Source organism: Telmatherina bonti (genome assembly GCF_933228915.1).
Source record: "Telmatherina bonti genome assembly, chromosome: 13".
Lineage (NCBI taxonomy): Eukaryota > Metazoa > Chordata > Actinopteri > Atheriniformes > Telmatherinidae > Telmatherina > Telmatherina bonti.
In genome coordinates this window covers 32045142-32070069 of record NC_136611.1, presented here as the reverse complement: position 1 = coordinate 32070069, position 24928 = coordinate 32045142, and the positions used below count along the sequence as shown (strand labels likewise).

Below are 24928 nucleotides of genomic sequence, written 5' to 3'. Positions count from 1 at the left end.
TTCAGATGTCACTGCTGTGCAGACATGTCTACAAGTCCCCATCAATATTTTCTTTCTCCTTAGATTAAAGACCCAATATATTCATCGTAAGGTGCATGACACAGACAGGCTTCACAGTAATGAAAACCAGCATGAAGTGTTGGATGATGGTATGGGGTGGAGCGGGCCAGATTATACCAAACAAACTAACTTCAGTTATGAGATGCTTTCATCTCTTTCAAACTTTCAGTTTCCACCATCCGAACATGCATATTTTGGAATAATGCATGTAAAACATTAATGACCACAGGACTGTTTTTTTCCTCCTTTTTTTAGGTGGGGGGTGGTGTATGAAAAATAAAACAATTCGTGCTACCATGTCCTCAATGCAATACATTATGTATGACAGAATGTGACCTTCATGTAATAGTTGAGTTGAGCAACTATTTAAGTTTAAGGTTCTGGAGAGATTCCACAGCGGGGGACGATGGCTGGCAGCCATGCAACGGTTTGCTTGGCATTTGCTGTTGCACTGTCACAGGGTCCAACAAAAGCTCTGAAAAACACGCAAATCCCAATCTACCTGTCCTGGATAAAAAAAAATAAGAAAAACAAACTCTGTTTTACCTAATTTCTTTTAGGGATGCACCGGTCCACTTTTTGGGAGTTCCGATCCAATACTGACATCTGAAATTTGAATATCTGCCGATACCGATATTTGCTGATAACAAATCTGTTTATGTGAACATTAGTGTGACTATGGTTATTATTGCTGTTATAACTGTGAGATTTCATTAGGTTGTAATAAATGACTCATCCTTTCTGAAGTTACCTCTCCAATAATAACATTACAGATCTAACAATTTCAACAAGTTTTATTTTGATTTGGCACATTTTACCTAAATACAACTAGAAATGGGTGGTTTTGAATCAAAGATCTAGCTTTTAGTGCAGTGTTCCTCATTGTGCAGCTGACGACCTGCATGCGCCTCACTGACTCTTGACTTGCGGCTCGTGAAGCAGCCACTGGCTTTCTGAAAATGCTATCTAAACAAGTCATGATGATCCTCAACGGTGCAGTTCTCTCCACAAACAAGAGCTGCAGGTTGTTTGCAGAAACTTGTCGTAATGGCCCTAACTGACCCTGTCAGAGTTGCCAGTTTTGGCTAATTTCAGCTGCACCGAACTCTGCCAAAGAGCTGCTCTGTCGGTAGCTCCGTATATATTGAAAAAGAAACACCCACATTCCAGAGGCATTATTGTATTTTCACCATAAACTGTTGCATAAGAATGCCATTACTCTGTGCAATATTTAGGGTAGCAATACCTTGCTCAAAAGCGGAATGTTACTGATTTGGCACAGTAGCAGGATACGTAGCGTGGGAACGCTTTTTGTGGGGGCTGGGGACTCTCCTTTTGTCTTAGTATATTGAGTGCGGCTCTTGTTGAATTAACAGTGAGGATCACTGTTTTAGAGTAACAAAAAATGTCATATTTTAACATTCAAGGCATTTATTTCTTTTAAACCATGTCCGAAGCATGTCATCGAACTCATCTGCGCTGGCTTGACTAGTGTGGTATCAGTATACTTTTCTTAATACCAAGTACGACTACTTGGTATTGAGCCGATACCGATACTGTTATCGGTTATGACCAAAATAATAATCATGATTAATAATCACGATCATTCATTGTGTCTGAAAAAACATGTATTTTTAATGCACCACCTGTAAACAACCTGCCTGGCAACTCTACATATATATATATATATATATATATATATATATATATATATATATATATATATATATATATATATATATATATATATTCATTCATTCATTTTCCAAACCGCTTATTCCAATTCAGGGTCGCGGGGAAGCTGGAGCCCATCCCAGCCGGCTTTGGGCGACAGGCAGGGCACACCCCGGACAGCTCGCCAGTCCATCGCAGGGCCACACAGAGAGACGAACAACCACAATATATATATATATATATATATATATATATATATATATATACATATATATATATATATATATATATATATAAAAGCGAGCCCACCTTTTTGCTGGTAAAAGGTGGGCTCGCTTGGTATTTAGGCAGCTTAATGAAGCCTTAACCACGCATTCGCTCCCTGGTGGTCGGCAGACTACTGGTTGAGAACCTGAGTGATCAAAGACAGCAGAGCTCGCATTTTGAATGTAAATATTGTTGACGATGAGGTTTGTTTAATTGTGGCCACCAAAATCGTGATCACGATCAAACCTGATTAATTGTGCAGCCTTATCGGTATTGGTGCATCCCTACTTTTCAGGTGATGTTATCCAACCTGAACCCTGAAACTTTTTCAATGAAGCCATAAATAAAACCAAAATGATGACTGGAGACACTTTTGCTTAGTCAAAAAATGTTGCAGGGAAATTAAGCAAATTTCATGCAAGTGTACCTCAGTAAGATTGTGATTAAGGAAAAGAACAACATTCAACTCTGAAAGCCACATCAGAATAACTGCATGATGAACTTTTTAAGAATCATTATATTAGCTGATAAATGATAAATATATGACTACATATTATCTGCTAATTCCAAAGCCGCTGCCCTCCTCATCCAGACCAACTGACCCATGTGCTGCACGGCCAGTAGCACAAGAAAAGACTACATAAATTTTGAAAGTCAATCCCATTTCCTAATGTATTCAAGATAATGGAAACCAATTAGTAAAGACATGAAGTTTTCAAAGAGCACAGCAGTCAAAGTAGCAGAAGTCAGCTAAATGCTAACGCCAGTCATCCCCTCAGCTGTGACTGTTACTGCTGCTTCCACAAAGTCTGCAAAGTGATTATACTCAGTGTTATAAAAGGGGCATGACAATTAGGATTACTATAAACACTAATTGTGAGTTTAGTCCAATGAGAAAAGTTAAACAAAAGAAAAGGAAAAGTCCCAATTGGGCAGAGTATATAATTCAGTTTACAAGGTTTGTCCCTGCAAGAGACTAAATAATTTTTATTTTTTTTTTAAATTATTTGCTAAATGGACTTGTACTTCTATAGCGCTTTTCTAGTCATACAGACCACTCAAAGAGCTTTACACTACTTGTCACATTCACCCATTCACACACACACACACACTCATTCAACACACTCATACCCCAATAGGCACATCGGGGGGCAGCTTGGGGTTCAGTGTCTTGCCCTAGGACACTTCGGCATTTTAGCACGGCATTTCAAGCAAGCAATCAATTTCTTTCACTTATGCAATTTCATTTAAATCATTCAGCATAGTTCAGTAAATGGGCATTCACAGTCGCTATTATTTCAATAATAGCTGTTTCTAGTTCTATTTATATTTTTACTAATAAACTGTAAAAATACAAAAAAAAAAGAAAAAAAGAAAAAAAGGATTTAAAAAATGTTAACTTCTTCTGAAATTTGTTAAAATCAGAATCAGAATCAGAACAACTTTATTCATCCCAGGGTGGCAATTAAAGGCTAATTTAAGACATCAGATTAAAAATGTCTTTAAAGGACTTTATGGGGGTCAGTCCGTGGACCAGTGGGTTTTCACATCCACACTGACTCAGACAGTATGTTCTCCCATGATGCTTCTTTCTCATGAAAAACATCAATGTCCACCTTTTTTTGTATTACCTCTTAATTTTTCTTGTACAATGGATTTACTCAGATGAGATAAAATATCTGTCACATTTTTTCTTTGCAGTTGCCATGGTGAATCCAGGTATTGGAGCTCCACTGATGATGGCTTTGGTTGTGGTTTGTACACATCCATAACACAAGAGACTCAGCTGATTAAACCAACTCAGTTTCTTTTTAGACTCAGAGTTTGTTGAACCTGATTTCTGGAACTGGGCTTTTTTTTGTTTTTTTATTTTTTATTTCTTGATCCATAAAATCTTTTAAAAGTACTGTCTACTTTACAGCAGCATCCGACTGAGGAGAAACACAATTGAATGGCAATCATCTTAATCTTCTACCGAATATAACCAATCCTACAAACAGGAAACTATCAGGATAAATTAAATATTTTTGTGTAGCTCTAGTAACCTCAGAACCTTAAGCCAAATCTGCAAAGCCAGCTGAACAACTGGAAATAAGTCCTTTCATTCAAGCAAGAGTCACAGTTGTTGTATTGATTGAAATTAAAGCAGTAAGTCTATGTGAATACAGGTTAGCAACATTAGTATGCTAAGAGTGCACATACCCTAATACACCCACACTTTGCGTGCATTCTGTTGTTACTCTCCAGTTTCCCCATGGAGTAACAGGCAGCAGTTTAAAAGAGACTGTCATGTAGTGTTTGCACAACGCATCAACATAGGCTGCAGTGCACATGTTGACCAGTACACATGCAAAGAGGCAGAAGCATAAATTAACACGAGTCTTTGAACTGCAAACCAGAGGTTGCGCTGATCGTCTCTGCAGGGGAGTGCTGGCTCTGATGTGTTTGAAAGAGGTTTAAAGATCAATTAGAGTTTCCAGTCTACACTCACCCAAACACTGCTCTAACTTTGGAGTTCAAAAATTCAAAGAGATGCTGACTAGACCGGAGATCACCATGTAAATGTGAGTCAGATTGCCAGTCTGCCAAAAAAGTGTTTCATCTGAAGAGAAGACAGTGCAAAACTTCAGGCTTTAAAACTTTTGATTGAACAAACTTCGGGTACCCTCGTGGTTTCCTTAACTGTCGGTTCATTTCTCTTTCAGTGATTAATTGCATTATTTATACCTCCTTCAGTGCCATCTGCTCAGACAGGGTGAAATAACTGCCTTCGCTCACCTGCATCCCACTGCTTCTTTGTTCTCTTTGTTTTTCAGACTTGAATTTAGTACTAAAAGGCAAAGCCTGTAAGCCAGTTTACAGTCAAGCCAAGACCACATATCCTCCCTCATGATGGCATCCAGCCACGCCATCATGAGGTGAGCTTTGGCCTGAAAGCGCACAAAAACACTTTTCTGCTGTTGCTCCTGTTGTATGGTCCAACACATCCATGTATATTCATCTTAAGTTAGAAACAACAAAACAAAAGTTTTTTGTACTATTTGTATCTAAGAATATGATACAAAATGTTAAAACTTACAAATACGAAGTGTAATTTTGGATTATGGTTTACTAATTATGAATTTTAAGACGAGAACGATGAGAAACTGTCATATTTGTACAACGGAGTATAAGGGCCACAATGAGAAAAAAAAAATAGTGTCAGATTATTTTTTTTCCTCTGCTTTACTAGAGAATAAGTCGAAATGACAAGAACAAAGTCGAAATGACAAGAATAAAGTAGAAATACAGTTTTGAGATTTAAGTCAAAATGTGGAGAATAAAGTCGAAATGAGAATAAAGTAAAACAAAAGGGAAAAAAAAGACAAAGTGACCGCATGCCGTGTAGGCCACAACGTGTGTGCGTGCAACTTCTTGATGTAAAAGTGAGTATGTTACACACAAAGCATTGTGTTTTAAAGCTGTTCAAATTCATATTGAAAATTCGACTTTAATATTAGTATTTCGACTTAATTCTCGTCATTTCGACTTCATTCTCATAATTTCGACTTTATTCTTGAAACTATGTTTCACCTTTATTCTGGTCATTTCGACTTTATTCTCTAGTGAAGCAGAGGAAAAAATAATAATCTGACACTATTTTTTTTCTCATTGTGGACCTAATACTCCGTCGTATATCTGTGATGGGGTCGTAGACATTATCTACAGCGTAGAAGATTAGACATTTCCATAAACTGAACATGTCTCATGTCTGTGCCAGACTTCATAACAATGAGAACAGTTTTACTTAAGACCCAGCTGAATTTCCTGGTACTTACTTTCCGAGCCCTGCATGGAAAGGGCACCTAGTTACATTGAGGACTTAGTTAAGCCCTACAGTCCGGCTCGAAGTCTAAGGTCGACCGGGAAACACCTATTGATGATCCCACAAACCCGTTTTAAAACCCGGGGAGACCGTTCTTTTAAAGCTGTCGCTCCCCGTCTCTGGAATGACCTTCCCCAGGATCTGCGCTCTCTGGATTCAGTAGATGCTTTTAAAAACCTCTTTATATTTGTTCAGGCAAGCATTTTAGCTCCAAAAAGACTCGGTGACACTGCTGTGTATTTATACTGTTTTTTGTTTTTTTTTAAAATTATTTCTTTATTTATTTTTTCACATGTTGAAGGTTTTTTTATGTTTTATTGTTGTGAAGCACTTTGTGACCTTTGTCTATGAAAAGCGCTATATAAATAAAGTCTATCTTATTTTATCTTATCTTATTTTGGTTGGTTTGTGAAAAAAAGAAGTAAAAAAGCTCATTAAATCTACATCGTAATAGACTGCAAAACACTTCAACAGGCTAGTAGTGATGCATGTTTATGAGTAAAGTTGTTTTCAAACTAGAGGAAGCAACCCTGACGGGGATCCTAAAATCATTTCTAGGGTCACCACACCATTGTAAAAAATATTTATGTTGATTTATTTGCATATTTAAAACAGTTGATGCTGACCAAAGTGCTGTGCAATTTAAAAAGAATAAGAAAACAACACAAAACTGATCAAGACAAACAATATCAGATAAATGTGAAAAAAAAACTTTATCTGAGTTTTAAGTAATGGAGAATAAATACGTTTTAAAAAGTGCCGCAGATTGGTGCCGACAACAGAAAAGGTTCTGTCACCCGTTATGTGTTTTAACACGAATCTCGTGATGGTTAGATGCATCTGATCAGCAGATCCCAAAGTCTGGGAGGAGTGTAATGTTCAAAGGTCAGAAAGATAAGAGTCAGACTACTGGATAGCATTTAGCTGAGACGTGACACTTAGAAAAAATGTTTAGTTTAAAGAGATAAGCTACAGATTAGCTCAACTATTCAGCTGGATAAAGCTGGATTTTGTGCTTAGCGCTCAAGCAAAACACAGAATGAATCAGCTTAGTCAAATATCAAACAAAACAACAAAAAAACTCAATTTCAGAGAAAAAACAGCCATATCTGATGTCAGGATTTCTATGTTGTTGTTTTTTTTCCTTTCCACTAACTTTTGCTTCTCCTTTTATAGTCATGACCCAAACATGTCATGATGAATTAGACCCCAACTGTCCTGAAAGAGAATCTACACATTCCCTTTTCCACGAGGCAAAAAGCCAAGTGCTGTGTTCAGCATTCAACGCACAATAACAAAATTAATATTTGATTTGCATCAGTGCAGCCACTTCTTCCTGTCTCCTGCAACGCCTTGAACAACAAAGCAGTTCTCCTGTTACCCAAGGAAAGTCAGGGCTACTTTAAATAGCACCCCACAGCAGCACAATGAGCTCCATGCCCTGCAGGAGTTTGACTTGCTCAGAAACTCAGAACAAAAAAAGTTGACTCACATGACACAAACTTTTGACAAGCTAAAAATAAAATGAAAAAAAAAAAAAAGATATGTTGTACATGTGCAAAAATCTTGAGCCTCTTCATTTCTTTGAAAGTACTTCTTAGCAACACTTCGCCAGGCCTATCAAGGCCGTCCAAAGCATTTCTGTTGGTAAACTTTGGGCCTTGACCATTTCACGACATTAATCCAGAGGTAGGCAAGTTCAGTCTATGAGAGCCGCAGTCCTTCAGGTTTTCAATGTTTCCCTACTCCAGCAGCTTGTCAGATTCTGCTCTGTGATTTATTTATTTGAATTGGGTCTGTTAAAAATGGAAACAGAAAACTTGCAGAGCTTCGACCAAACTTGCCTTTGACTGGTCAAATCCTTCTACAGCACTATTTTCATTGGATCCATTTTTCTATTCACATCGATCCAAACTAATAGGATGAACTAAATAAATGTTGTGTCTAGCCAGCAAATCTATTTTACAGAACATCTTCATGCATTGTGCTACTAGCAGTCTGTCACAGAGACATCATTTATTCCATTTTCTTTAGCTGATTCTATTAAAAGAACCAAAGATATGACAGATTTACAGGCAAGAGTATTTTTGCAGCAACAAGATGATTCTCAAAAGAGCTATTAGCTGAAAACGTATCATATCCCGGCACTGTGCACATTGTGTCACTAAGTGTTGGAAAGAAACCGGACAAGTGGAGAACAGCAGAAGAATCAGTGCCTACAAGCATCAGCTGGTAATAAGGATTGGAAAACTATTAGCTTAAGACGGGAACAAAAATGTTAAAAGACCTGACACAGGTCCTGAGAAATGTACAGTTGGCCAAAGCTTTATCAAAAATGTTCTTCATGAGACCATGACTCTTCTCTGAATGAAACCTTGACAGCTTTGCCTTCGCACTTTTGCTCCAGCAAATGGCCTTTGTTAAGGTAAGGTCCTACAGAAGGATGGTTCACTGGTTTTTCAACTCAGAGGTCAGTCTTGAGGAAGGAAACAGGTAGAAAGTAGGGGTGGGAATATCTAATCGAAAAATAGAATATTGATTAGTGTTTATATTGATACTGATTTTTTGCTTCACAATTTTAAAATTGAATTTTTTGTTTAAAAAATCTTTTTTTTTTCATTAACAAAAATTATCCATTACAATTTTTTTTTTTTTTTTTTGCCATTTTTGTTGTTTTTATTGATCTTTTTACTTGTCCACTTGGGCATTATAGCAGCAGAATGATGGTCTGGCTACTGGGTTGTTTTTTCCGAACTGAAATCAAGGAAAATAACGAGCAAAAATAAATTTTGTACATTTTTTTTTTATCTACAAAATTTAGGAATATCGAAGAATTGTGAGAATCACAATTTAAATTGAATCGGCCCAAAAAATCAAAATGAAATCGAATCGGGACAAAAGAATATCGTAGCATATCACAGCCCTTGTAGAAAAGACTGAAGTTTAAAATAATGACACAAGAACTGGACTGAAAATTGCTAGGAAATTTTATGAAAACAGATTTGGACTGAAAAATACATTCCCATCCATGGACTGGCTTTTCTAGAGCCTGCACATTCACATAATTAAAGCGGCGTTAGATTATCTCAACAAAGAATGTAACAAAAATCTGCCAACATCCAAGGGAAAGCTTTGGAAAGTTGTTCAAAGAAATCTGGAAAACTATAAGACAAGATTTAGTTTCTGTTAAAGATAAAAGGTACACATAGTGAAATATATATTTTAATAGGCGGGGAGACTTGATTGAAAAAATTAATCTATTAATGCCTTTTTAAAAATGCATTTATTTTAAAACAGTAGAAATAAAAAACATCCTTGGAAAGTTAAAGTTTTAGCCGCAGCTGCTAAAACTACATGTTCCTTTAATGTTACTGGCCAAGAGTCCCCGATACCACCAGGAAAAGATGCTAGATTTTTTGATGCACGCCTTGTCTTCAAATAAACTCATGGAGAGGTCTGAAACATTGCTAAATATAGCGCTAATGTGGCTAAGTTAGTAGCAGAGGAACTGTGCATCAGTGTAATCGGTGTACCAGGAAATAATGCACTGACAAATGTTCCGCGATTAAATGCGTTATTTTTTTAACGCATTATGTTCTTTTAATTAATTGTAATGAACACGTTTAAGTCCCACCCCTAATTTTTAGAACTTGAATTACTAAATGCGTTTTTGCACCAACAGCATGTTTTAGGAGAAAAGAAATCCAATTAAAATCCAAACATGACTTAAGGCCTCAAACAATTTTCATCAATCACCAGTCAACCTCCCATCACATTGAGTAGCAAGTTACGGTACATGTGCAGTCCTAGCAGGCCTCCAGTTGACTGGTATTTCCACCCAGAGTGACAGTGGCTGAGGGACAGCATCTGCACAGAGATTGGCCATCTACCTGACAACAGTTCCACCTGCACAAGTTCTCTGCCACGGACACACCCACTCCACCCAGCTTCCCTCGCAGCCATTCTCCTGATTACTGATCATTCTCACCTGTCATCTATTCAATCCTCCAGCTGCTCCATTCATTCACTGTCGGACCTCATAACTGTCCCTTCCTAAGACCCGACTCACTTAGATAGTTCTCGGTTTGATTCCCTGGTTTTGACCCCTGCCTGTCTCTGGATTCTCCGTGGCTTGACTTCCTTGTTTTGATCCTTCCTCGCTTCTCGGACTCCTCGGTTTGACATCCTGGTTTTGAACCCTTGGCTGTCTCTTGGATCACCCCTTTGAGCTGCATCACCATCAGCTTGGTGATATCATCATATCTTATCTGTTGGTGAATAAACTTGTGAAATATCTTTTTTGTCTCGAGGAGTCCTTCGTTACAACAACGCTCAGGCAAAGGGAGGAACAGCAACGGAAGCTTTACTCACTCCATTAAGTGACTGATCAGGTATTACTCATGCTATATCAAGCTAAATGACAATGACAATGAGGTGTGATGTGAGGGTATAAGTGAAAAGATTTTTCATTTCGTAGAAAATTTTGAGAAATAAATGGTTTAAATCAAGAAAGAGCATACAGCTTTCAAAGTAAATTACATTACAGATTAGTTAGATCATTGTCATGACGACAAGCACAAAATGATCCAACATTCATATACTGAGGTCAATGAACCAGGCAATATTCTGCATTTACATTCTATTATTTTTTCAGTGTTTTTATTATTCTAACAAAACTTTTTCAGACTGTTTCTGTGATTCGTGTGAATTTCAAATTCACATTTTTCAAAAACGATGAAGTTGATCAGTTAATCATTTCCTTGGTTAAATTGCGACTTCTAATCTTAGTGAGGTTTTAGTCGAAGCTTAAGAGGTCTAAGTTTTCTGGAAATTATATATATTCCCATACCATGTGAAAAATTCAGTTCCAGAGCTGGGGCATCACATAAATCTGAGCCTGGGCAAAGCCAAGCCAAAAGCTCCATATTAACCTGTAATTATTCCTTATTTTTCATTTCCAGGGTTTCTCTCAACTGAGGCAAAAAAAACAAAAAAAAAAAAAAACAAGTGTATGAAGCTCAGGTGTGATGTGTGTTTCCTGACAGCTGCAGGGTTCAGGTGTACAGATCGGCTTTGTATCTCTGAGGAAGAGCTAAAGCACTGTGATCCTGAGATTTTATGAGCTCCACAGAAGCAGCATAGTGTGTCAGACTCAGGTGATGTCATGTTTGGGGGCGTCTTCACCTCATAATGGGCAACCCTCTGGGACTCCGAGATGAGCTGAGCGCTGCACACTTTGCAGTAGCTGTCTGTGAAAAGCCCTTGGTCCACTTCTGTTGACTTCATCTGGAGAGACAAACACACACACACACACACGGTTACAAACCCAGAAAAACTGTGTTTGAAAGATATTTAGATGCTGTGTTGATAACGCGTTAACATGTTTCCTCACAAAACGCCGTTTTATCTTGTCACTATCGTGCAGCTTCGCTTTGCAGGTCTGCAGGGAGCTCAGACAAACCCACCAAGATGTATCACAGCAAGTAAACAATCTCATTTCAAATTTTCATCACTGTTGATCAATATTTCATTACCTCAAGCATTTAGAGTTAGTGACAGATACTGAGCAGCTTTTGCAAGCAGTGAGTCAGAAAAAAACTATTTAATGCTAAATGTCCCACTAAGACTTGAGGCACGATGCTAAAATTAGATTTCAGGATAATTAATAAATAAATAACAGATTATGCTGACAGCTTCTCCTCAAACTTTTCGGAAGCGAATAAGGATCATTTGGGCGGTGTGTTGGAGTGAAAAGGAATCCAAAAGGGGCAACAAAAAGCTTTTATTCCCACAGCCGAGCCGTCTCTGCTTTCTATTACTAATTCAGCCCAGCTTCCATTAGGGGCTCGCATTTCATATTTGGAAGCAGTCAGGCTCAACTCCTTCTCATTACTCAGGCACATCTTCATTAAGAGCAGCAGGACAGATGAGAATGGAGGTCATGCATGTATTAAAGAAAAAAAAAAAATTCCAACTTCTTTCAAATACTGGAAGAGAGATTAAAATTTCAAAAGAAAGGAACTTATCAGTTTTACTGTGTTTCATCCATATTCGTATTCAAATGCAGCACCGTGCAAATGTCTTGACACATCTTTTCTTTCTATCTTGCTTCTAAACAACCATATAATCATTAAACTGGACTGGAGTGGGAGTTCTCCAGACTTAAAGGTTTTGTTTGGACCAGTTCTTTAGCCCTAACAGTTTCAGAGAAATGTTTTGTTTGTTTGGTTGGTTGGTGTTTTTTGGGGTATGTGAAGCCTGTTAACAATTATCTTTGAAGTAAAAGAAGTCATACTAAGCCTATAACATATAAACAGTATCTGAAAGTGCTACATATGTTTTTTATCAGACCTTAAAACGATGTGTTCCTGGCTTGTTTTGATGGTACAACTAGACTTTAATAAAGCTTTTGTTCCCCCACAGTGTCCCATGACCAAGAAAAAAAAGAGAGAAAGGGACAGGGAAAGAAACAAGACAAGAGTCAACATTGGACTGACTTTTACAGGCTGGAGAGAGTTGGGAGAGGAGTTGGGATTCAATTTAGATCCCTAATTAGCCTTTGTTAGCAGGCGGCGAAGTACAAAATATTCATCAAAGTTCAGTAGTACGTTTTTAAGAAATAGGAACAAATCCAGGAAAGACCCGATGCAGTACCTGAAACATTCATCTGGACTTTAAGGTGATCAATCTAATTTTCACTTATCAAAGAAATTTTCCACGCAAGCCTGGTTAGGAGGTTATTTTTCGGAACTTCGGAACAGGGAAAAGAGAAGGAAGACGCCAAATGACAAGAACTGGACTGGAAATCAGTGAAAGCAGGATTTATGGAGGGATGAATTGTTCCAGAGCCCAAAAACTTGACCTTACTGAAGCAGTGTGGGATCATCTTGACAGAAAACGTAACTAAAGCATCCCTTAGTTATGCTGCTATAGGTTTCGACTGCTGAGGGACATTTCCTGATACACTGAGCTCCTTTCCCTTTACCCCCCCCCCCCCCCCCCCCCCCCCCCAACTCAATCTGTTGGTTTCCTTATATAGGCTATTATGAATTCGCTTTCATTATGTTTTTTTCTGTGTCTATAAAACGTCTTGAGATGGCATTGCCGTGATTTGACGCTATATAAATAAAGTTGAATTGAATTGAATTTCTGATGACTGATGAAAGAAATGACAAGAAACAATCCAGGATCTGTTGAAGAATCCAAATAACAATTTTTCAGCTTGTTAGCGTTGTGCAAACTGTTTGTGTTGTTGTTATTCTTATCAGACTGATGGCCTAAAACGTTTTTTTTTTTTTTTTTTTTTTAATAGTACAGTGAATAAAATTCACAGAAATATAGACGATTAGGGATTTTAGATCCTGATTCCTGACGCACTAAAACTTTAAATGGACTCCATTTTTTTTATTTACATGCTGACAGATTTACAATGAAGAGTCTGGGCTGCTGAATATATTAAACATTGCAATTTCAAAAACCTGTCAGGTATGTAGCTTGTTTGCTTCATCTCCTGGTGATAAGTACACAATGATAACTTCTGTGGGTTAGGGCCAAGCCTTGGAGCTACAAATACAGCAAATAATAGATATCACTGGTACTGGAGAAATACATGAAATGGAAGAATTTTAAAGCATTTCTGTAAGGCTTCATTTTTGGTTAAAAAAAAAAAAAAAAAAAAAAAAAAACTTAAACCAGAAAAAGCTCAAACTTGCAGCAGAGATGTTGACATCCTCATCTTACAGAAAGCCCTTCTGAGTTGGGCTTTCATATTTTAGATCATCCTGCGGCTCAGCTGGTATTCAGAATACAAGTTGAAGAGAATTAACCTGAATTGTGACTTTATTGTGAGCATTAATTTCCAGAAGATAGTACTGCAAGAAGCACGTTGTCTCCGAGCTTCCCTTCTGCTTTCTGGTACCCTGCATGCCCAGAGGCCACAGCCAGGCTGATGGGACTGGGTTAAAACATCTCAGGGATAGGGGTGTCTGCACACAAGCAGCTTGGAAAGAGGAACAAATAAATAAATCAGTGATGTCGCTCTCCTCCCTGGTCCCACAATCAGCAGAGAGCAGCGTTGTTTCCTTCAGATTCTCCGAGACAAACAGCATAACTGTGAGCCTCTGAGAGCGCTATCAGCTTATGTCAGCGGTGGACCCACTGCCTGTTGTAGCATGGGTGCACAGATGCTGGAAATGAATGATTAATCACCCTAAATTCTGAAGCATCAGTGGCAGCATCAGCAGCCACCTGGGAAAAAAATATATAACGCACGACAGAAATTTGAGAAAATCAGCTTTTATCTCAGCCTTTATTCTCCACAGCTGCAGCTTCATTGCTACTTCTTTCCAGCGTTAACTCTGCATTTTCCTCCCAGGTATGACCTCACAATGAGAAATAAACACATGAACAATACAGTTGTTCACAATGTAGCTGTGCTAAAATCTCTCACTGTAAACTGTGAGATGTCTCAAGTAGCAAATGTCACGGTAACAATTTTTTTTTTTTTTTTTTTTTTTTTTTTTTTTTTTTTTGTCTTGTCCAGCATTTAGGCAGCAGAATGATGGTCTGGATACTGTGTTCTGCTGAGCAAATTTTCTCTGCCAAGGGAAGCTTTATAGATATAATGATCCCTTTGACTTTCTGAATTTTTATTTTATTTCTGTATTTATTTTGTAATATTGTTTGAATTGTAGAGTTTGTACTGCTGGACCGGAGAGGACAGACGAAAGACAGAAAGAGAAAGGAGAAAAAACACCTCATAAGAAAAGTGAAAGAGATAAAGTGAGAGGATAGGGATAGAGAAAAAAAAACAAACTAAAAAATAGCCCAAAAACAAAAAGAAAAAAACAACCTACAGATGTATACATACACACACACATACATACCCACACATATACACACATAAGTATCCATATATATATATATATATATATATATATATAAATATATATATGGATACATATGTGTGTATATATATATATATATATATATATATATATATATATATATACACACACCTTTATGCACACACACACATACATACGTACAAACATATACGCACTCGCCAGTATTAACACATATACATACACATAGAAGCCAACTTTAGATCATAGTAACTAAACTATGAATCTAAAAAGTTAGAAATAAATGAGAAACAAACAGAAATGAGAAAACTAGCTGCTAATAGTGAATAAACCTGCAGACGACTCGGTGACTGTGTCACATGCAGAACATGCAGAACATGCAGAGTGGAACGTGTTCCGGAAAAGGTGATCATGCCAGTGTGACCCCTCCCACACCGACAGAGGGCCGGGATCCCCAGACCGCCACCGAGCGCACCCCAGTGCACCAGCAGCGCTCCCCAAGCACCAAGACCCCCCCATGCACACACACACACACACACACACAAACATACCCACTCACACCCACACACACACACGCGCCCACGCACACACACACACACACACAGACGCACACACATGCGCACACACACACACACATGCGCACACACACACAAACACACATGCACACACACACACGCACACACACACACGTGCCCACCCACCCACCCACAGACACCCACACACACACACACACCCTATCCACCCATTCTCTTACACACGCTCAAAGTTACACTCTCCTACCCCCGTGCCCCCACTCACATACTCCCCCTATACACACATACACACCTCATAACACAACCCCCCCACAAGCTCCCTCTATATACACCTCAACATGCACCCCCTACTAAGACCCCATACTCACACACCCCATCACACACGCATCTCTGCTCCCTCTATAATCACCCATTCTTCCATACACGCATACCCCACTCTACACACACACACACACACACCTCCCTACACCCCTCTATCCACATTCACACTCCTCATTGTACACCCACCCCATCACTCCCCCGTATCACCAACGTAACCCCACATACACACGCCCACTCATCTGCATACACCCCCCCTCCTCCTATCCCAGCGGCCATCCACTTTCCTAAATTCTTTCACCCTGATTCCCCCCCCCCACCCCCCCACCCCCCCTCACCCCCACCCCCCCCACCCCCCCTCACCCCCACCCCCCACCTCTACTCTAACATTCCATTCACCATTTTCAACTGAAATAACAATAATGCCATAATAATTGCAAGTACACCAACTCAAAGATCAACATATTTTCATTTCTAAAGAACGTTTAGGGCAAGAATCATCCAGTCCCCAGTCTGCTAAAACAGATCAGGATTTCTCCTGGGGTTTTGGCAATATGGTGATCCAGAACATATGGTCTCTAAACACCATGTAACACAGTTACACAGTCTATGGTCAAGCTCATATAAGGGGACATGTTTAGACTGGACCAGAGGTGGAATGGTAAAGTGTCATTTTTTATGTCATTGTAATGTTGTGAAATTGCCGTTTGTAACATGTTTGTTCATCCAGACAATTCATACTGTCAAATGTTTGCAACTTCTTTCAAAATGTTGCCTTTTTAACAATATCAAAGGGCAGCATGGTTTTACCAACCGCGCTGTCTGAGTGCACAACATTTTGCACTGTCCTGTTTGTATTTAACCTTTTTTATCTTTTCATGTTCTGGAACAAGTTGTGCACGCTTATATTTCTTCTTGACTGGACTACTGCAACCGTCTTCATGCAGGTATCGGCCAACACGCTCTTTCACGCTTGCAGTTAGTCCAGAATTCTGCTGCACGACTTTTAACTGGAACCAGAAAACATGATCACATCACCCAGAGATTAACTTCTCTCCACTGGGCTGCCTGTATGTTTTAGAATTGATTTCAAGATCTTATTGTTTGTTTTTAAAGCTTTAAATGGACTGGCCCCTCAATACATTACCGAATGCTTTCAAATTTACACCCCGGGTCCAGTCCCAGCTTGTGGTGCCTAAGGCGAGACTTAAGACTAGAGGGGACAGGGCATTCTCCGTAGTCGGTCCGATACTCTGGAATGCTCTGCCCCTCCATGTCCGAGCTGCCCCCACGGTGGAGTGCTTTAAGTCTTGTCTAAAGGCCCACTTCTATTTTTTGGCTTTTAACACTTTATGAGTTGTGTGGTCCTCTGTGTCTTTTATTTGTTTTATTTTTCCTTTTAATTATTTTATTGGGTATTTATTTATTTTTAATTGTTTGACCTGTTTTTATTATTTTAACAACATTACTATTTCATGTTATTTTCATTTTGTGATATTTGACTTTGTGCAGCACTTTGACAAAATTCGCTTAAACACCCCCAGTGATCGTGGACTGTCTGGAAGATGGAGCTAGCCTGTTTGTTAAGGTCTTAAGTGCAGATGGAAGCTTGTTGTATTGCCATGTTCAGTTGATATTGTCTAAAAACAAATGCGGTAGTAAAGAAAAACAAATGAAAATTATTGTGTCTGGCAAGCTTATTGCAACATTTTTTCCATCCCAGAATATTTTTTTTTACAACTTTTTTTACAGCAGACTTTAGCTGTGTTTCACTGTGTTACATGCTAGCAACTGGTTATCAACGCACATGGCTGATTCAACCAGGAAGTGTAAGTGGACTTTACAAAAAGAAGCGAGGAAAAGAGTCAAAAGTTCAGGATTCTGCTGTGGGGTTTTGTAGTTCTTGTAATGTTTAATTCTGTTTTATATTGTAGTTTCCTCTGCTGTGTATTCCATTAAGCTAGCCACTTCCTGTTTATACGTATGTACACCTGGTTCCATTTGCTCATTCATCCCACCTGTGTCATGCCGTGTCTAGTTAGACCAAGTCCAAGTCCTGTTTGCTTGGAAAACCTGCTTCATTTGGGAATGTGAATGTCCCAAACAAATTTTCAAACAGATCAAAGAAGCAGGTCTAGAAACACAGTTCTGGTTTGTTTCAAGCAGACTACAAAGTCACCAAAAAAGTCACTTCCTGCATTTGACATAGTATTGCATTCTGGATAGCGATGGCATTAAAGGTCCTCTGACTCATCTGTTGTTCAGATGATTTTTCTGTTGTTGTATTGCTGCAGGATATAAATAAAAAAAAATAAAAAAATAAAAAAAAGACAAATTAAAAAAAAGAAAAAAATTTAAAAAAAACTAAACAGAATTAAATTTGTTCTCCATGTTTAGTTCGCAAGTGGAGTTTTCTTCTTCACGCGGGTGTTGTCCTCTATTTTGTTAAATACAAGAGCAGCGCCACCTTTGGTGAGAATGGGGATATATTATTGTAAAGGTTTGGCTCGTTGGCCCCCCTACAACTGAACTGAGTCTGGCGGACTATCCTGATGTGAATGCACCCTATGGGATGCCAAAGTGTGAAAATCTGCCAGAGTTCAGTGGTGCTACCTAAAAAAAACATTACAATCACCTGGTCTGTAATCAGATAAAGTTATATTTATCAACCCTCAAATGATCAAGAATAAATAACACGCACAACAATTATCGTTGTTTGACAAGAACATGACTAACTGAAGCTTGTTACATCCTCCACGAGAAGCGAGAACTTTTTTCTGACCTGACGAAAAAGAATTTTTTTCTTGTTCTTGCAGCCTCGACAACAAGAACTCAGTTCTTGTTTCTGGTGGAGTATGTAACAAGCTTTAGCCCACTTGTGAAAAGATTGAAGATTTGTTGGTCATGCGCTGATTTTTATTCTATTTCCAGACCTGGAAAGGATCAGACTATTTTATATGTCTTCATACATAAAACATTCTAAAAAAAAGAGAAAACTTCCTTATGAGAATATACTATAGCAGAAATGATGTTCAATCAGCTGGGCAATTAAATCTTTGTCCTTAGGGTTAAATTATTGCAACAACCTCAAGACTGACAGCTGTCTTGCATGTTTTCCACTAGTTAACAATATTTCTCAGAGGGACTCATTACCCTTCCCAGATTGATGGGCAGCAACATTTGCTTCTCCAAGATCATTACTGATGTCTTTCCATCTTGGCAATGAGTTAACACACACCTGATGCTCTACTACCGCAAACTGCCAAAACTTCTCCTTTTTTTTACAGATTAATTAATCAAATCTGTTTTATTAAGACCAAGATCTGGACTACTTTAGAAGATGACAAGAAAGTCCTGCTGATTTGAAGCACAATATAAACAAATGATGAGATTCTGTACTGCAGATTCTTTCTACTTTCATTCATTCATTCATTATCCTAACAGCTTTGTTCGATGAAGGGTTGCAGGGAAGCTGGAGTCTATCCCAGCAGTCTTTGGGCGAAAGGCAGGGTACACCCTGGACAGCCCAACCCCTGGACAATGGGAGGAAGCCAGAGTTTAAACATTGTCACTGTCTAAACATTGCGATTCTTTCTACTTACTGCATAAAATTAAATTGTGTTGGTGATTAAAACACTGATGAGTTTTTATAATGGTTACATTCATATTATTATTTTGAGCTTTTTATTCAAGACAAACAGCATAACTGTGATGTATGAGATTTCCCATGATGGAAATCTCATACATCATTGAATGCATCTGGGAGGAAACCCCGTGCGTTGAAGTGGCCTGCTAAACGTGGTTGAATAAAGACGTCATTGGAGAGCTTCGTGTTATTCGTAATTTTTGAAAAACGTCAGCAGACAATACAATAACTGTAAACCATTTAGTCAACCTGCAGTTTAAAACTGGCATGTTAGCTCATGTTTCCATTACTGGGAATGTTCTGTGAATGCTCCTGAGAAAAGTTGCTGCAATCCAAAATCTTTCTTGCAGAGAGAAAAAGTGTCTGACTAACCTTTAACCCTTTATTCCTCAGCAGGGCTCGCCCCTGAGTAAGCAAATGTCTCAGCAGCACAAGAGGGGAACCACTTCAAGTCTTGCAGGGTGTAAAGTACTGCTCTCCACAGAGCAGGGGCTGCTCACTGAATTAACATGTGCCTCTCCTTGGTGATCAATTCATTATGCAAATGGATTTTAGTGTCAGATACATGGTTATAATTGCGAGAGGTTGACTCTCCTCCAAATGAGAAAAATATTAATTTTCAGCACGTGTAATTGGATAAGGGGAGGAATTGCAATCACAAACCAACAGGGAGGTTTCTCGACAACTCAATCATCAATATGTGTTCGGATCAGCTGCTGTCAGCATCATTACAGCTAAAGTCTTTCAGCACAGCACCATAAAGTCATTACAGAAGTCATCTCGTCACTCTGGTAACAGAGAAATCATGGGGAGAACAATGCAGAACACCTTAATTTGACGATGATTCTAGCAGGAAGTCTGTGTTTCTCACACACTTGCCACCACTTACAGTCCGTCTTTGACTATTACCAGCAATTCAGGAGAGAGAAGCTGTGAAGAGCTGGCCACAGATGGGGGCCACAGCAACGACTGTTCAGCAGATGTTGCAGCAACAAAAGGTCAGTTGTGATTTGCCAGAGTGAGAATTAAGTCCTGAAACTGGACGAATGCCCATGCAGACAAGCTGGACTCGCATTGCCCTTTCTGGTAGATGGCCTTTTAACCGAGGGCAGCCAAGACAACAAATTCTGTTGACCGGCTCCAAGGGGACACAGCTGCTGTCACAACATAAACTATGCTGACTCTGACACCACAAGCAGATTCAAAGCAACACACATTTAATCTCCAAGTTTTGATTCGCATCACTGGACCGTCACACCGACAGACCCAGATTACATTTTGTGAAAAAAATCAAATGTAAAAACACAGAGTTATGTTGACATAGACAGTGGAAACAAGATTACTTTGGAAGGTAGCAGATTGTGCACCTTTGACAAATTTACAGTCGTTCACAAATATATTCATACTCTCCCATTAAAGAAGGAGAAAAACAGCTGCCTGTGAAATAAGCTGAAATTGACAAAAGCAATAATAAATTTCAAATTTTATAAAAAATGATTACATTACTTTCTAATTCTGGTTAAATAGAGATATTTTCCAAGAAGCAAACAAATATGATAAAATCATATATGTTACATCAGTCATAAACTAATATTAAGTTGGACAATCTTTTGATGTTTCCGCTCCAGTCAGGTGTTTTCTGTTCCTGTCAGTCCGACTTCTGCACCTGTTGACAGGTATTTTGTCCCACTGCTCATCAGAAAAGGGCTCTAGTTTGTCCAGGACCAATTTGTTTGTTTTCTTTTGTTACTAAGTAAATGAAAAAAAAAAGTATCTCATCTCACTAAATGAAAATTTAGCAAATGTTTAGTTATTGTTCTTCTGTTTAGTCTCCAGTTATTTGAGTGACTGTTGTAGTTTGAGCTTTTTCTTTAATGAAGGTGTGGGAATACATTTGAGGATGACTGTATACTTGAACAGATGCTGCAGTTAGTTCTTAGAGCGATGCAAATATACGTCCTAAAGCAGTGCCCCTGTCTAGTTCTCCACATGCACTATCTCCCAACTTTAACATGTAACCTTTCTCCAACAGACGTGACTCACATGGCTGAAAGCCTTCATCTGCATGTCATTCAGCTCTGCAGAAGCATGAAAACGAGACATTCACTGTCTTAATGTTTGGGATAAGGACTGAATTATTTGTCTCCAGATGAAAAATGAAAACATTTTGATTTAACATGTGAAAGATAAGCATATCTGTTTCAATGTATACAATGGTTTTATAAAGTCATTTGGAGCGCCTTTAAAAATCAGACTTTTTGATTATCTCGGTCAGAGAAGCGGATTTTCAGCTTTATCACAGCTGTGATCCACCAAAGTCCATTTTATCCTGAAAGTGGAACCACTTTTATGAGGATGGCCACAGGATGACCTGTTTAATATGTCACACAATTAAGCAGTCAGCTGTCACAGCACTGCAATTCACAACTCTGCCACATATTAAACCTTTTGGGGCATTTTTCAGGAAGAGAAATTGGCACAGATTGCTTTGGCTCTGGAGGAGGAAGGCATATCAGGCTTTATGCATGCAGTGACAGTTAAAGAAACCAATATTTTAAAGGGATCATCACCTAGAAGTTGCACTTTTTCAAGTCAAAATGTGTACATTGGCATTTACCGGAAATGTTAACATCCCCGGAAGCCTTTCTTTTGAAGACTGTTGGGTTTTTCCATCTGGGCGCTTTGTTCGCAACAAAACTGTCCACAAGGCTGAAGTCTCACAAACGCGTTTTTATTTTTTATTTGTCCCCGGGATTTTGTCATCCCAGGGAGCTAATTGCACAAACCCACCCCTGTTTTAGGCCTAAACACACCCCTCTTTTACACCTAAACACACCTGCTGGGACTGCCACAGTTGCAGTAATCAACAAGCTGTGAGAAGATATGGAAACAGCAATCCCATGTCGATGTCAATGTTTTTTCTCTCCCTTCATCAGCGGACCAAACTACCAGGGACAGATGGGTTACATTATTTTTTGCTGATAATGCACCAGCATCTCTGCAGACTGCGGCCTGCTTGTGACGTTGTCTGTGTATAGCAGTGTCTGAAATAAAATTAGTGTGTTTTTAATATTCTGTGTTGTATGTTTTGGTGTGTGAAAACCTGCTTTATTCAATATGGTTTTTTTTTAAAGTATGCAAAGCATTTTGTGTTGCCTTTGGCAAGAAAGTGCTTTAGTTTGGTTTCATCTATTGGTATTTTTAATATTTTGGTGACTCATAAACTGCAGCTATTTACACCTACAATCTATTTAAACTGTATTTAACTATTCTCTAGTTTAAAACACTGCTCCGTTTTCACACACACACACTTTTTATTCCTCTTATTAAAAGCTGTTGTTCTTTATCAGCCTAGTATTGATCCTTGCATCTGTATACAATTATAGAAATACATTTTGTGGTCAGTCCACAATAATGTGCAACTAAACTGACAATTTAATGAATTAAGAACTTAAAAAAGAGCAAAAAGCTTTAGAATAATCAAAAGAGACATTTTTAAAGCCAAAAACAACAAATGAAAACTTTGTATAAATGTATCTGCAGGTGTTTTGCAGTACAAAACAATCCAGGCGATGCAAAGTGTACCAGCGATTCTCCAAGTGTGAATTTAATTATCCGTTTATTCAACATTTTCTGTTTATTTCACATGACAGCAGCCTCCAGCAACGCAGAGACGTGCTTTCTCCACTTATCGGGCTGATTGATTAGGCTGTACGTGAGAAATGTAAATCAGAAGTGTGTATGACATTACAGCAAAGCAAATATTCCGCCAAGAACTGACTGGTGTGACAAACATGTGCGAGCGAGTTTATCGCTATGGGAGCAGAACAAAACTTTAAAAATATGAATTAAATAATCTGAGAAGGTGATTCATTGGATGTGGAACTTGTATTTGCAGGTGAAGTTACGGACATTTTCTGATTGTTTTCCAGGAAAGTAAAGTTAAAAAATAAACTTGAAAACTGCCTTTAAACAGTTTAGTCAGAAACTTTATTCATATGATGTATAGAATCAGTCAGAGCACATTCTGATCGAAGTTACATCTTCTTTATCTCCATCCGTGTGATATTTAGACATTCCATCTATTTTTACATCATACCAATTTTAGTAAAATTGTTTTTATATAACAAAGCGGAAAATTAAAACATTCAAATTAATGTCCTAAAGCTAAAGACATTACGCTAATTATAAAAATGTTCTTCCACGCACATGGATTATTTCTCAGCCCCATTACATATGATCATAATTACCTCCTGATTCCAACAAAAGAAAGACATCCTTCCATTTCTAAGAGGAAGAGCAGCTGGCGTTTCATCATCTTAGCATGAAATCTTCATTTTGGACAAAAATGTTGAAGCGTCTAAGACAGGAATGAAACATCAAGTTATCTCATCCATCTGTTCATTCATTCACTTTCTGCTGTTTATCTGCAGAAACAGCTGTCTGAGCAGAGAGCCATAGAAACTGCATCTACCCCCCACCCCACCCCCCATTTTATCAATAGATTCCTGGTTTGTGCTGTTTAGTGATCTGTTAAAGTTGCTAGTAATCATCGTGTGTGTGTGTGTGTGTGTGTGTGTGTGGTGCTGGGGGGTTGATGATGTAAAAACGAGCTAAACATCAGCATTGCATCCAGATTTCTATTGTTTGGGTGGGGGGATTATTGCTTCACATCAACCTGAAAGTGCAGAATGATAATCAGAGCGACGTGGCTTCAGTTCCATGGGGAGGCCTGAAACTGGAGCACAAAACATTTGTATAGAACCATTAATCTGGGAGCAAAAACGTTTATGTGAAGTCAAACATATCCACACACGCAGGGGCTTTTTAAATATGGGGGAAGTTTAAGGGAGATGTGAGTATGGAAACCAAGGATCCTTCTCTAAACTGAACAACAACATGAAAAAAAAAAACAAAAGAAAAAAGTTATTGTTATTGAGTCTCATCTGTGGCTTTAATTCACCCCTCCCTCTCCATCCCTACAGTTAACTTTAGCTTGTGGAGCCTTTGTCCTGCTTCTTTTCCAGGTCTGAGCTAATCATGGAATTATTCACCGTTCTAAGGTTGTCAGACGCTTGAGTTTAATTACAGAGCAGCACACTTAATGTTTTGTCATCCAAATGAGTCCCCACAGTAAACATCAGCGCAGAATAGCACTTCTTTAAAATCTAGTTAGCATTCCAGAAATTCAGTCGTCCTGCAGTACTTCAGCTGGAAACTGGTCGTTACTGAATGTAGAAGAAGAGAAACTGATTGAACATATGATAGAGAAGGTGTGTTGGCATACACAGCACCTTGTGTAAAGCCTAAAAGTTAGGCTGAAGAAGATTTATTCTCTGTTAATGGACAAAGTCCCGTAATTCTTATTGTTATAAAACAAAAAGACCAAAGTGTCGTTATGGAGGATGGTTGGCCAGTCTGGAAAACCAACATGTAGCTGTTGCACCACCTGCTTCCCAGCCAGCATGTCCATATGTTACCCATAAGAGTTAGATTTGGCGTGCAGATGAGGGACCCACTTGGGTTTATCCACTGTATCCTCGGTTGTCCCACCTGTGCCCTTAATGGGTTTCATGTTGGTTCAGACTAGGTTTCAATAGGTTTTAATTGTGACATTCTTATTGCAAATTCATGTGGCTTTCAGAGTGGAAAATGTATGTCCATTGCTTCCTAAAAATCTGTGACTTATTAATAATTAAAC

The 24928-nt window shown here is 38.6% G+C and overlaps 1 protein-coding gene across 1 annotated transcript in view; it reads right to left on the bottom strand.

Moving 5' to 3' along the window:
- Positions 1–24928, bottom strand: part of zmat4a (zinc finger, matrin-type 4a) — a 187788-nt gene that overhangs the window by 140673 nt on the left and 22187 nt on the right. Inside the window, 1 exon segment of the mRNA XM_079252005.1 lies at positions 11051–11152. Within this exon segment, the coding sequence (XP_079108131.1) occupies positions 11051–11152 (102 nt within the window).